The sequence below is a fragment of the Pangasianodon hypophthalmus genome, chromosome 19 (genome assembly GCF_027358585.1).
Source record: "Pangasianodon hypophthalmus isolate fPanHyp1 chromosome 19, fPanHyp1.pri, whole genome shotgun sequence".
In the NCBI taxonomy this organism is placed as follows: domain Eukaryota; kingdom Metazoa; phylum Chordata; class Actinopteri; order Siluriformes; family Pangasiidae; genus Pangasianodon; species Pangasianodon hypophthalmus.
Genome location: NC_069728.1, coordinates 2,934,197 through 2,949,158, shown reverse-complemented (window position 1 = coordinate 2,949,158; position 14,962 = coordinate 2,934,197). Strand labels below are relative to the sequence as shown.

At 39.5% G+C, this 14,962-nt stretch overlaps 1 protein-coding gene across 1 annotated transcript; it reads left to right on the top strand.

The window, feature by feature from the left end:
- Positions 1-1,119: 1,119 nt before the first annotated feature.
- ankef1a (ankyrin repeat and EF-hand domain containing 1a) lies at positions 1,120-14,269 on the top strand. The gene is made up of 10 exons (XM_053241963.1): positions 1,120-1,298; positions 2,776-3,132; positions 4,972-5,171; positions 7,434-7,583; positions 7,819-7,942; positions 9,606-10,437; positions 11,149-11,375; positions 11,861-12,027; positions 13,401-13,547; positions 13,939-14,269. Exons 2-10 carry the CDS (start codon positions 2,784-2,786, stop codon positions 14,101-14,103), a joined length of 2,361 nt encoding a protein of 786 aa, XP_053097938.1. The 5' UTR covers positions 1,120-1,298; positions 2,776-2,783; the 3' UTR covers positions 14,104-14,269.
- Positions 14,270-14,962: the final 693 nt, after the last annotated feature.

Here is a 14,962-nt window from a genome sequence, read left to right as displayed (position 1 = left end):
TTAATCTGAATTTTAAAAATTTCATCTAGTTTCCAGTTGAGGTTTTAACTTTATATTCAGTTTGAAGTGGTGGATAATCCGATTAACAACTCAGTAGAAGGAAAAGTAAATATTTGAATCTGACAACTTTCATAAGTGTGTGTATGGTGCCCTGTGATGGACTGGTATCCCATGCAGATGTGGAAATTGGAAACGTTGCCTATTGTGCCATGGTTCCTTAGAGCAAATCTATATCTTTATTCTTATTTGTAGAGAGATAATGAATGCCTGTTTGTATTACTATGCAACCAGTACAATTCATTTTATCCAAGAAAGGTGGGAATGTGGTAGTAGTGTTTTTTTTTTGTTTTTGTTTTTTTTTCCCCCCAATTAGCAAAGGGGGGGCTTGGCTCAGAAAGTTTGCGAACCACTGCCTTAGAGGTACAGAATGTAAGGTTTTTTTTTTTTATTTGTTCAAATTCAAGCCCAAGGATTGACATTTTTGTTCCTCCTGAGATGTTTTTCTGCTCACCACGGTTGTACAGAGTAGTTATCTGAGTTACTGTAGCTTTCCTGAGCCACTGAGATCACATTTTCCTCATTTGATTGTATGATATGTTTACAGACTTGTACAAAAAAGCTCTTAAACGCAAATCTTGATTTCATGGGAATGTTAGGAGGTAAGACTTCAGTACTTCTTTGGTAGTTATGATAGAAGAGCCATGCTTAGCTAGTAGTTCTGCAGGAGAGTGACCAGCCTTAAGAAGAGTCAGTGATACTAGTAACACTTTCCAATAACAGCACATGAATAATCATGCACTAATACCTGAATTAATACTCACATATGAACTAATGATGAGTTAAGGCATGTACTAATCACTAACTAATGAAGAGCTGACTTTACAGCATGAGTCTTATGAATAATGACCACCTTAAGTACATGTTAGTACATGTTTGTTAGTTAGCGTATTAATTAGCATGTAGGGGTAAACTAAAGCAAACATGCTGTGTACACAGACATCACTGGATGGCGCTATTGCAGCACTGCTGTAATATTATAGTGTTTTTTTCTCCCCTGACTCTCTATTTTCTCCGCACTGTAGCTTTAACTCAGGACAGGAGGAAGAAGGTGACAGCTGAAACGGGACCGGAAGCTGCACTTCCCACTTAGCTCAGACTTAAGAAGCGCTCGTGCGCTCTTGTTGCCATAGAGACGGGCTGGCACTAAAAGAAACAAAGAGTTAGGAAAGTGTGTGTCCAGCACTCAGAGTTCCTCAGAGCAAACTACAGCTGCTGCTCTTTCCCACTTCCACTTAAAGGTAGGAAATATGATGTGTAGATGTGTAATGGAGATATTCCATATAAGAAACTTAGAGATATCTTCAGCAGGTGTAGCCAGAAGGACACACCAGAGTCTCAGCAATGGAACATGGCTGCTGATAGAAATTACTGCAAGCACAAGTGGGTTAGTTTGAAGAAGCTGTTTTGACCTCTGTAATTTTTTTATTATTAATTTACTTTAGTATTGACCTCCTACTACTCTGTATATAGTCAGTATACAGACTTAAAAACAGAATGCTGAACATTTCTACTTATAAGCTCATTATTTCACACAACAAAAGCTTTGTGTTCAAATCACTATTTATTATTAGCATTTGTTGTGTAGACTGGAGATTGTCAAATAGTTTGCAGCTAGGGAAATAAAAACAAATAGCCTATTATCCAACATGAGCATCTACTTTATTAGTATGAATTTTCTCTGAGGCCAAATCAGGCAACTCAGGCACAATGTAAGAACAATGTTTGTATGTCAGTAAAGAAAGCAGCAGATTACATAAGAGACACTTTTCAGATAAAAAACATAATGAAGGCTGCTGGGTTTCGCTGCAAAAATAAGAAGCGAGTCGACAGTCGAAGTCTCCAGAAGAACTGTGGCTGCTTCTGCAAGATGCTCAGTAACACTTACAGCTCATTTCCTTATAAAACTGCACACACTGTACCAGAGATACTGCTTTATTTTTTAAAGCGAAGGATCGTCACACCAAATATTGACTTTGTTTCATTTATTACTGTTTACTGCTCTTTATAGTATTTTTTTAAATGTAGAAACATTTGATTTCATTATATTGAAGGCATCTTTGCGTGTTTAGACACACACACACACATGAAAAATGATGTAGGCAAGTTTAGACATTTGTACAAAACTGCCTTGTGTAAAGACTGCAAGAAAAGTTTCTATAGGCTGTGTGTGTGTGTGTGTGTGTGTGTGTGTATTTAGATAAACAACATTAGAATATGTCATGCTTCTTTAGTAGCAGATTTGGTTTCATTACTTTGGTTTCTTTTCTTAACATGAGTGATTTTCACTGTTGCATATGCGTGCGAATAAATTTCATACATGTGTGAGATAAAACGTGAATAATGTCTCACATGGCCCCACATAATTATGGGAGAAAAATCACTTATGAAAGATTAACCTGTGACAAACAAACAAACAAACAAATCATGCATTAAAAAGATCACATCTGAACTAAAAACACATGTAGAAAGTGCATTGCATGTGAAGTTTAAAATGTTTTAAAAAAAAAAAAAAAGTGCATCTATGAGGATAGCAGCTGACAGTGATCTCTACAGCCTGTAAATAAAAATAATAAAATACTTCTAAATTATGTGGAAATATTCGCCTACTGCCACTACATGTCACTATTTGTCTACTTATCATAGAAAGCATATTTAGCAGAGCAGTATGTGTTTTTGGACATGATCTTCCTCATCATTTTTGTTTATTATTTGCAGGGTTCCACATGAACTCAGTAGCCACGTGCCGCCTGCAGGAGCTGCAGATTTACCGGCTGCTGCAGCGTGTGCGTGCGCGAGACACCGTGCAGGTCGAGAAGCTGTTGCGTGCAGGCGTTCATGACCTTGTCAACATCACGGAGCCGAATGAGGGCAAAGGCGTCCTGCACGTGGCCGCGGTGGCCAACGACACCGACATGATCGAATTTCTGATGCTTCATGGTGCCTATCCTGATGTCCAGGACAAGCGAGGACGCACACCAGTGATGCTGGCAGCTGAACTCGGACATGACGGCGTGGTGGCTCTGCTGGCCGAGAAGCACGCAGATATGAAGCTGACAGACACAGAAGGGAAAGGTGGGTGAAAGAAAGACATAGTAGAAAGGAAAATGTAGCCTGTTATTTAGGGAGAAAATATCCCCTGCTGAACTTTGTAGACGTTCCAGTTTCTCCACGTTGTAGAAAGGCTCTATAGTGCACAGGTTCCCAGCCCTGGTCTTGGAGTACCCCATGTGTCAAATGATATAGGCTTATTACTTTACTATACTTTACTTTAGTAATACTATACTTTACTATACTATTTATTTAATTGAACGAATATTTATCACTCAAATACCACTTCCAGGAGTTCAAATGTAACAACACACAATGATCCTTGAGATGTCTCTAGACATCCACCCATCTCTAGAGTCCACCCGTGGCAAATTCAGCTGATTGGATATGTTTTGGAAAGGCACACACCTGTGTGTATGAGGTCCTACAATTCACAGTGCACGTCAGACAAAAACCATGCCGTGAAGTCCAAGGAACTCTCTGTAGACTTCTGTGATCTGCAAATTGGTGGCAATGCAGTGAAACCATTTTGAAAGCTCTGAATGAGCACAGTGGGATCCATCATTGTGAAATGACAAAAGTTTGGAACCACCAGGTCTCTTCCTAGAGCTGGCCATCGGGCCAAACTTAGTAACCAGGCTAAAAAGGGCTTGGTCAGGGAGGTGACCAGGAACGCAGTGGCAGCACTAGCAGAGCTTCAGAAGTCCTCTGCAGAAATGGGGGAACCTCTGGAAGGACAATAGTCTCAGAAATACTTAATCAATCAGGTCTTTATGGTATGGAGTAGCTGGACAGAAGCCACTCATGAGTGAAAGGCATACGGCAGGCACTTAAAGGATTCTGAGAGCAAAAGGGAAAAGATTCTGGTCTAATGAGACAAAAAATTAAAATCTTTGGGCTGAACTCTAAATGCTACTTCTGTTGAAAACCAGGTTCTGCTCCTCTGCTCATGGGTATTACCATCCCTACAGTGAAGCATGGTGGTGGCAGCGTCATGCCATGGTGGTGTTTCTCAGCAGCAGGGACAGGAAGACAAGTCAGAATTGATAGAAGGATGAATGCAACCAAATACAGAGAGGTCCTTGAAGAAAACGTGCTCCAGAGTGCACACCTTTCAGCATGACGCCCCACCTAATGCATGCAGCCAGGACAACGTTGGAGTGGCTTTGAAACTAATCTCTGGGCAATTTTGCTCCTTTGGCTGCCAAAGGTGCTTCAGCCAAGTACTGAATAAAGGGTCTGAATATTATCTAAATAAGAGAGTTCAGTTTTTTATTTCAAATAAATTTACAAAAAATTCTAAAATCATGTTTTCACTTTTTAATCTTTCACTTTTTAAATTAAATTTATGATACAAAAAAATAGTGCAAAAAGTGAAGGGGTCTGAGTCTCTTCCAAAGCCACTGTAAATATAGCTATATAACTTGTTTTGAATATTTTTTTCTTTTTACTTTTAGATTTAGATATTATATTGATGCTTCCTGTAGTGCCCTAAGGCAAGCCTCTACAATACTATATTTATCGCATTTTCCAGCTCCACTACTTGAGTTGCACAAGTGCTGCTACAAGTGGTAAAGTACATGGAGTATCTAGATGACCATTTGATGCACTGCTCTCTTCCACTGCTAATATATTGATGAATTTTCAAGCACACTTCACAATACAGTAACTCCACATGCTAAGTGACGTTCCAGCACTCATATTAATTCATGTCATGTAAGTTAACAATCGGTAGGCCATCTCTGGATATCAAAAACAGCAGGGTGCAGAATCCTCCATTTTGTGGGTCTTTCTAAGTACAGATCAGAGTAGGGCCAGTTAAGTCTTGTTTGTAATGTGATCTGCTGCTGTGTGCTCTCCTAGGAGTGCTATTCTACTGCCTCTGTCCCACCAAAAGACACGCACGCTGCCTGCAGGTGGCGCTGAGCAACGCGGCAGACGTAAACAACGTGTCACATGCCGGCATGCCGCTCTTCCTGCAGGCTTGCGAGAACGCTCGGGAATGTGAGGGCATGTGTCTCAGCCTGTTGGAGAAGGGGGCTGACCCCAATTCTGTCAATCAGGTAAGGTGTGTTGAGGAGAAGTGTGAGTATGCAAAAAAGGCAAAGAGATGGTGTGTGTGTGTGTGTATTCTTATGATCTAACAGACACCTGTCACAGTGCAATTTATGGTTGTGTGTAAATTATTCATGTACTGTCCAATTCAGCATTTCAGTTTAATGATAATAGGTCAGTCAGTTCTGCAAAATGCTCACTGACCCATGGGCCTAGACGAGATCCTGATAATCGAATTTTACCCCGCCAAGCCAACCGCATGCAAAAAAAGGATTCTCTTTCAAAAACATATGTGGAAAAATGATGGAAAACCCTAAAAATAATGGAAATACTTGCAAACAAACTGCCAGTCTCAAACTTCAGTCTCCAGGTACTTTAATGTACTTTATAAATGATAATTTCATTTACTGAAGGAAAAAGGTTTTACAGCATCCACTGGCCCTGTGTGAAAAAAGAATGGCTCCTCTTAGTTACTCATTCAAACAATTAACCAGATTTAACTGAGAATTGGGTTCAATTAGACTTACACATCCAGGCTTGATTATTGCCAGTCCAGCTGAATCTAAAAATCACTTAAATAGAACCAGCAATGTGGAGCAGACTAAAAGGTCTCAAAAAGGTTAAAAGTCTGGAAAAGGGTTACAAAGCTGTTTATTTCTAAGGCTCTGGGACTCCAACGAAGTACAGTGAGAGCCATTATGTCCATATGGAGGAAACTTGGAACAGTGGTGAATCTTTTGAGAAGTGGCCGGCCTACCAAAATTCCTCGAGGACTCATCCAAGAAGTCACAAAAGAACCCAGACGAACATCTGAGGAACTGCAGGCCTCGCTTGACTTGATGATATTCATGGCATAACTGCAAGACAAAAACAAAAACCAAAAGGAACATAAAGGCTCATTTCATATTTGTCTAAAAACACCTTGCCTTTTCAGATAATGTTCTGTGGAGTGAAACTTTTTGGAAGACATGGGTCCAGTTACATCTGGCATAAAGATAACACAGCAGTCCACAATATGAGCATGACACCCACTGTCAAACATGGTGGTGGTAGTGTGATGCTTTGCTGCGTCAGAGCCTGGGTAACTTGCCATGATTGACGGACCATGAATTCTGCTCTCTACCAAAAATTCCTGAAGGAGAATTTCTGGTCATTATTTTGTGATCTGAAGCACAATTGGGGATATACAGCAAGACAACAGTCTGAAGCACAAGAGCATGAACTATTTTTCCTTGTAAAGGACCAAATAAGCGACTATCATGACTGAACATCAACAGTTACCTTCAATGCTTGACTATTAATTAATGATTAATTTGTGGCTACTACGCAACATAAGATGCATCAAATATAGTATATCTATATGTGTTTTATTTTGGCAACATGAACAAGAACACTTTATCAATGTGACCTTAAGAATAATCAAATATTTAACAATACTGTTATTTTAAAAATCCCCATTTTTTCAAATCATATTTCTATGCTCATTCGTATACACACAGCTTATTGTAAAAATAAACATAAAACCACCAGAGTTGCTAATAAGCCTTTTGTTATTGGCTCACATAATTTCAGTTATTATACCATTACAAGCATTTCAATATTATACGGCGCCTATTTTCACTACATACAGTATAAATGAATGTGACACCATTATGCTAGCTGATGCTAGTAAACAAACTCATTTTATAGTACATCATTAGCTATCACACAAGGGTAACATTATGTCAACAGTAGACAGTAAGCTATAGAAAAGCAGATGTTAAGGTATATCCTAAAGATAAGACTTTTAGGTGAACCAGGAAAGTTCTGTAATTCCCTACTCCTATCTGGAGTTAAGACAAGTTAAGTCATGAATTCAGGAATTGTTATTCTGTATTTATGTTATGCTAAATGGCATGATTACTAACAGGTATGATTTCAGAGTTTCTGTAATGTGGCCCCAGTTCTGATGCCACTGAATATGTTTAACTTCCACTATGAAGCAGGAGATTTAGTCCTGCAAGTAACTGTGTCTGCGATCAAACAAATCCAAGCTCAGGATATATTGTACTGTTACACAAAGAGAACATTTTGTGTTAGACACCATGCCAGATGAGTGTATGAGGTTTATCCACTCTGACGCATTGCATGAAATACAGTGTTGTCAGACTGTGCTGACAGCATGTATCTGTCGAATTCCTGTCAGCTGCAACATGATATGAGGAGACAGAAGCCAAATGTACTTTGATAGCAGGTGTGTGATGAGAGTCTCTTCATGTTTGCACTTGCAGGTGACAGGTCGCACTGCTCTAATGGAGGCGGTGAGAGCAGGAGCAGTGGGGCTGGTGAGAGCCATCCTTAAAAGAGGGGCAAATGTCAACATGCTGGACAACAAGAGGTTCAACGCAGTTCACTTCGCTGCTGAAGGAGGCTCCTTGGAAGTGACTGCAAAATATCGTTCATAGTTCAAAGTCACATTTAAACACTAAAGTCAACTAGCTGTAGAATGGCTGTGTGTATGTGTGTTAGAGGAAGCAATATACCGTCTAAAACCCAGTGAAACAAATGAGCACCATTTGCATCATGCTAACTCTCTGTTTTATATCCTTTATTCATTATTAGCAATCTTAGCATTCCAACTTCTAAATCTTCCAACTTCACTTGGTTTCTCTGCAGATCCTTCAGGTGTTGTCTGCATATGTGGCGGATATGGGAGTAATAACAGCAGAAGGAAACACGGCTCTGCACTATGCTGCCCGAGGGGGCTTTGCTGACTGCTGCAGATTTTTGGCACAGCGAGGTGATGATTACAAGAAACAGTCTTCTAATTTTGGGCTTTTTTTTGAGAATTAAACTAAAAGCAATGTTCAAAGGGTGGCGTTCAGTAGGATTTTTTTTTTTTATTATCTCGTGAATGTGTCACAAATGACAGACAGATGGAAACAGGTGCAGGATCAGTCTTTACTGTAATCAACTAAAGTAAACAACCCAAAGGAGCTAGGCAATTCTCAAAACTATACACAGGCAATAGTTTAGGTGATCACACAGCAGGCATGAATTGCAACAGGCAAGGTGAACAAAACAGATAGACATAATAGGCCATGCAGATGGCTCAAAGATGTCACAGGCAAAATGTTTTTCAGTGATTTACTGAATGTCTGGATTTTTTAAAGAGTGTGTGCAACTGCAAACTGCTGAGTCTCATTAGAAGTCTGCAGATTGGGACCATGGATAATGGAGCCATGCTCCTTTGCCTTTTTGGACCCATTTATCTATGTGAATGGATGTGGTGTTCCAGGGAAACACACGGAGTTTGGTCATACTGGAAGAGAGAACTGTACGGCTGAGTGATAGTGTATAGAATTCTGGGTGTACTAGGCCCACAGGAGGAAATGTGACCACCCCTGTCCTTTTCCAATATCTCGGTTCATTCTCTCAACTTGCCCGGAACTTGAACTGACTCCCATCTTTTCAATGAACGTCCGCCATACGTGATGTGAAACGGGGTCACCTGTCGGACACTGTGTCTTCGGTGAGGCCAAAGTACCAGAAATGATGCTGAAAGAAGAATATACCAGTTTCAAAAACTAGTGTGTAAAGAGAAAGGAATGAGTCTCAGGGATTTTGTAAAATCTCTAAAGTGGTTGTCATTCCTTGGGAGGACAGTGACAAGGTCTATAGCAATGTGAGACCATGGTTCCTGAAGGATTGAAAGAGCCAATAATTTGCCAGCAGGAAGGGTCTTGATGGACTTTGGCTTGGGCACAAGACAAGCATAATTTAATAAATTGCTGGATATCATGAAGCATGGACTCCTACCAGCAGTTAGGGGTTAAAACTTACATTATGTATATTTATTGATTTAGCGTATAAAAAGATATATGTTTAGGTGATAAGGGCATCAAGGAAACAAATGTGTCATGCTAAAAGCTTGGTTTTAAGGCCAGATCAGTTTTCTAAATATTTTTTTCATTTAATAAAAATGCTATACTATGGAAGGCTTCCACACATTAAAAGCAGGAGTACAGGAGTCTCGATTAGAGTTCATAGTTCAAGGGACTGTGGATAGGTTTTGCTTTGAGGGTCATATAATGTGAGAACTGTCTGAGGATCATGGGAGTTGAGTTCTTGGCAAGTGTAGATGTGACACTCTGCTACAACACTGATTTTTTACAGCTCACATCTGTCTTAACTGATGTACGGTTTGATTATTGAGTAATCGATATTATATTAAGTGAGTTAGGGCAGACCTGCTGGACTGAGAGTGAAGAACACTGATGTGGGTCCTTTATACATAATTACAGTCGTGTGTGTGTGTGAGCAGCGTACTACAATGCAAAGTGCCGGCAATGTTGTTACTATATCCTGTCTAGTATCTGAACCTAATTTTGAAAATCTGCACTGGCTATATTTTAGAGCTCCAAATTTTTTACACGTGACATGTTTTTTCATAATAATTTCAGGATGCAATCCCAAACAGAAAAATATGGAAGGCCTGTTACCTCGTCAAATTGCTAAGGACTTGGATCACAAAGCCTCAGTGAAACAGCTTAAGAAAGCTGAGCGTTTGAATGGGAAGCTTTTAAAGAACTACACTAATGAATCATGGGAACTGACCCTTTATGATTGGTCTCATGAAAACGAAGCTGAACTGCGAAAGGCCTTCGAATTCGCTTCACATGGAATTACCAACTTAGAGGTGGTGTCTTTCGAAAATTTTGTCTCTGTTCTCCAAGACTTCCAGGCACCGATAAATGACGAACATATCCGGAAAATACTGCTTGCTCATGATAAGCGTAGGCAAGGTTTAATTAACATCAATGACTTTTTCAAAGGTCTCAGATATCTGCCCAGGACTCTCGTTATGACCTCCTATGAACTAAAGAAGACAAAGAAAAGGGCTGGGAAGTCAGGGAAGAACAAGAAGAAAAGCAAGTTGAACCTTCCCATGCCAATTTGCATCGTCCCGCCAGAAAATGTTTACCGTCGAGATGACGGGGGGCCACCACATTTCATGATTGAGAAGTACCAGCTTGTTACAGACACAAACCGATTTGATCAGGACCATCCACCTAGGCACCCAATAGAGGATGACTCAGCCTGGTATACAGATGGACCAGAAAAGATATACATAAACATAAACGACTGCGTTAAGGCTGGAGATATTGAGTCCCTGAAGATGGCCTTTAGTCAGAAGGTCCCAGTTGATATGACGGATCGCTTTTACAAGACACCACTCATGACCGCTTGTGCAAGTGGGAATTATGAAGTGGCCAAGTTTCTTCTTAATCTTGGGTAAGGTTATCCATGATATGTATTTTATGATATTTATGTGCACATAACAACTAACCTTCAAATCAAACCATGCCAAGCATTTTAGAACAAGCACTTGAATATTTCTCACCTTTTCTATTTAACACTGTAGATATCTTTTATATAGAAATAGTTCTAATTCATTTGTATTATTTATACATATTTGGGCTGGGCTGTCAAATGATTAAAATAATCAATCACAATTAGTCACATCTCTATCTATCTATCTATCTATCTATCTATCTGATCAAATAAATTAAAGAAAGTCTTAAAGTATGCAAGTATTCTTAAATACACTGTGAAAATTGGAGGCATTCAAACTAAAGGGCAGCCACAATTATATTCCTTGCATTTGTGCTGACCTTCTATTTAATGTCGTATGCATTGCTACATTCATGAAATCTTCTGTTTTCATTATGGTCAGACCATGTGAGTGCTGTTTCCAGTTGCTGATTTCACCATTCACAGCAAGTTCTGGTACATGTGCAACTAGCCTAGACTACACTATGGACTACAGGTTCAAAGGTTCAGATTTAAAAAAAACCTGAATTTAATGGCATCATAAAAATAATGGAGTTCAATACGAATTTGCATTAACCTATTATAAGTACATTAATTCTGACAGCCCTAATACATATACTGTACACTATTGTTGTTTGGATAGCAGTTAATGCAGTGTAAGTCTATGTGCAGGGCTGATGTGAATGCATGTGATCAGTTCTGCTGGACTCCATTACACCACGCCTGCCATGCTGGACAACTCGACCTCATTAAACTATTAGTGGAGGCAGGGGCTGCAGTGAACAAGCCCACTTTCAGTGGAGCCACACCCCTAATGAGGGCCATTGAGAGTTCCAGGCCCTGCTGTGTGGACTACCTTATCAAGGCTGGTGCAACAGTTACAGCAGAAAACAAGTCAGGTACAGAGGCAGGCTTCATCATGTAAAGTCATTTGTACAGTCTGTGGCCATTTTGGACTGTATGTCATGTATTACTTGGTTCTCTGACTATGTAACATGTCACACTTTTAACTGTAGAAACAAAATTACTCAAAAAAAGTAAATAGAAAAGCCTGAACATTTTCTGTCTTTTATACCTGCTACTATTACATAATATTGTTTTCATCATCACAACATTAAATAACTGCATCACTGTGTAACCCCTATAATCTCTCCATCTCTACTGCAGTGATGCAGCATGAAAATTCCTCTAACCAAACAACATCTTTGCAGGATCAAGGCATATATCACTTTTTTTTTTTTTTTGGCTGTTCGATCAGTGCTACCTCATCAGAGCAAAGGGAGCTACTTTGATTTTCTGAATTGTGGTGTATTAAATCATTAAGAGTGATTAACTTTGGATCCAGCTCTCACTGGAGTCAAGGACAATAAATCTTTAATTGCAGAGCAAAGCTGCTTGGACATTGCCCGTGCTTATGCAGACTTCAGGATTGTAGACTTGATCCAGGCCAAGATTGATAGCCTTCATAAGCCAAAGGACCACAAGAAGGATAAGGCAGTCATACATCAGGCCAAACCGAGACCAGCCACCAGCACTCCCATTAAGGAGAAGGTACACCTTACTTATAGCTACACTATATATCTGCCATTTTAACATATACACCTACCACATGGATATAGGTTTACAATTACTGTGTGTAGTCCATCTCTAACTATGCACAGTTTGTCAGCACCCCTCTACCCCATCCATTAGTGAAAAATGACTCCCTTGTACTGGCAAGGGAGCATGTGTTAGATTGTTATTAGTGTTTCAGGCATAACTGCTGGACTGCGAATAGCCCATCAGCCAAAATATCCAGACAACAGTGGTCCTGTGGTCAGAAACTGAGCACTGATGAGAAACTTGATTAAGACAAATTATGCCCAGATAACGATGAGCTAGATGAGTCTCTAACAGTCCATCTACAAAGTGGACCAAAAAAGTAGGTGTGTCTTATAAAGTGGCCAGAGGTGGTCTATTAATTGTTCCTTTTGACGGAACAAGTGATGGATGGCGATCAAAGGGGTTTGACAACATAGATAGCCATGTACTTTATAAATCCAGTATTCATCTAGAATGGATGAATACAAGCTGGTTAGTTATTTAATACACAAACTGTAACTGATCTGTACTGAAACATTGAACCCGGTAGCAGAAAGACAGGAGTAGCCCTCGCCAAAGTGTAAGCAAATGAGAGTGGATGTGTCGGATTACGTCCGCTTCAACAGGCTATGTTACTGCTGCCAGAGAAACCATGTATGCCATGTCTGTGGTGTCTGTCAGTCATCATTTTAATTACCGTCAGGGGTTGTACTCACATACTAAACATGCATGTAATGCATGTTACTTCTCTATTTTCACTGATGAAGTGGTCCTATAAAAAAGTCTAAGTGCTCAACACACTCAATAGAAGTTTCTTACTCAATAGCAATAGCAGTTCACAAGAACTCCAATGACCAGAATCCATTGTTTCTCTTCTCTTGTTGCTCTCAAAATGCACTAAAATGAATAGATTTATACTACAGTCTTAACAACCTAAAGGTGTGCTGGGACCCATGACCTCTGTATTTAAAAAAAAAATCCTGGCTACGGCCCTGTGTGTCTGTATATGTTTGTGCGTGTGTGTGTGTGGTTTGGTTTGTGTCATGGCTGCCATGTTTACTGCCATATCGGGACTACAAGGTGCTACAGGCACCCTTGCGCACACTCCCCACCTTCATCCTTTACTTGGGAGCATGAACAGCTTTGTCTACATGCTGCTCATAATCAGACCAATGAGACTCTCACTCTCAGAAATCACTCTCACAAACAAAAAGAGGTATTATATGTGACTTGTAACAGACAGGTATAATCATTCCCTTTGAAAAGCTAATCCACCAGCATTGTTTTTGGTCTTGCATTTCATTTTGTGGCCTGATGCCATCTTTATTCTGCGCCTCTAACAGGGGGCTGTTCCCACACCGCAGGCCTCAGAGTACTTCGCAACCTCGACGGGGAAAACAGAAACTCAGGACAACAGTGTGATCCTTCACAGCACTCGGATCACCAGTGGAGCACTGAAAAAAGTGGACATCAGCTTTGTGCCAAAAACAGTAAGTTGTTTAGCTGAAAAACCTGTAATACTGGAGATAATAAGTACTCCTTGATTATACCTTATATTTTCATGTTGTGTTCGTTTGTGGTTATTTGTAGAAATGTGTAAAAGAAACAATGACTCCTAGGTTCTTTTTGGGTCAAAATTACGCAAATGGCAATCCAAAAATTTATATGCTTTAGTCAGTTTCTTTTATGAACCCTAAGAATATGTATATTTTTATATATTTATATATATTTTCTAATCATATTACATTATATAAAATGGAAAAAAGAAAAAAATGTTTTACTATCTTCTGCATACCTCACTGAGTATATCATTTACTCATTTGGGATTTCCAAATATAATAATAACATAATAATTTGGCTCTATGTTTTTAATGTTTTTAGGTGTGGGGCAAACAACTCACTACCAGCCAGCTGGTGGAGAAGAAGGAGAAAAGGAGACAGCGTTTTACATATGAAGTGGATTTTGATGATTTCAAGATGCCTTTCAACAAGAATGTTGAGAAGAAAGCATTAGAGCTATCACAGATCTTTGAGCAAAGCATTTAGTAAAGTACAGTAAACTAAAACTCCAGGCTCTATTCATAAATAAATGTATTAAAAAGCCAGGACTGAACTTCCCAATCATAAGTAATTATGGATTTATGGATTTTTTTTGTTTGTTTGTTTGTTTAGATTTGTAAATGTGACAGCATATAGCCTATAAGGATCTCAGTAAAAGTACTGTATGTATTTATATATATATATATATATATATATATATATATATATATATATATATATATATAGCAAATCTGTTTGTGAAATATACGACTTTGTACCACTCCTTTGTATGAATTACTGCTAAACACTGCATACTTTGCAAGTAAATAGTAATGAATAATGCATGCATCATCTCTACTTCCTCCTCATGAAGTAGAATAGCAGTGTAGGTGGAGAAAGAGATGGGGGAAGAGATCTCTGTTTGTGTGTGTGTGTGTGTGTGTGTGTGTGTGTACGTGTGTCCTGTCTGCTTTCAGGGTTGGGCCACTCTATGCAGGCATTTCTCCACACCTCCTCCTTCATCTTGTTTATGTGAGAGTCCTATTTTCATGCTGCTCATACCCCGAGAGCACTGGCTCTATCACACCTTCCTCAAATCTCAGAAAAAGGCATATGCAAAGTAATGCTTGTTTTGTGGCTAAGGAGGAGTCTGGAAGCTAGCACAGCAGCACTGTCCACACATATTTCAAGCTAAAATTCTTAAATCATTCGAAGCGAAAGAAGAGTGTCAGTCAGTTCACTCATTTGTTTACTTGCAGCCGTTAGATCTGCTGGATTCTTTTACTTATTTAATGTAACTCCATGGACTGCATGTAATAGGCCTGTTTTTAGCTTCACAGGTCACACCGGAGGAAATGCGCCATAC

Excerpts from the sequence above, each read along its gene's own strand:
- ankef1a (XM_053241963.1), top strand. The coding sequence starts at position 2,784 with ATGAACTCAGTAGCCACGTGCCGCCTGCAGGAGCTGCAGATTTACCGG. Across the intron at positions 3,133-4,971 it reads GACAGACACAGAAGGGAAAG|GAGTGCTATTCTACTGCCTC; the intron begins GTGGGTGAAAGA and ends GTGCTCTCCTAG. Across the intron at positions 5,172-7,433 it reads ACCCCAATTCTGTCAATCAG|GTGACAGGTCGCACTGCTCT; the intron begins GTAAGGTGTGTT and ends TTGCACTTGCAG.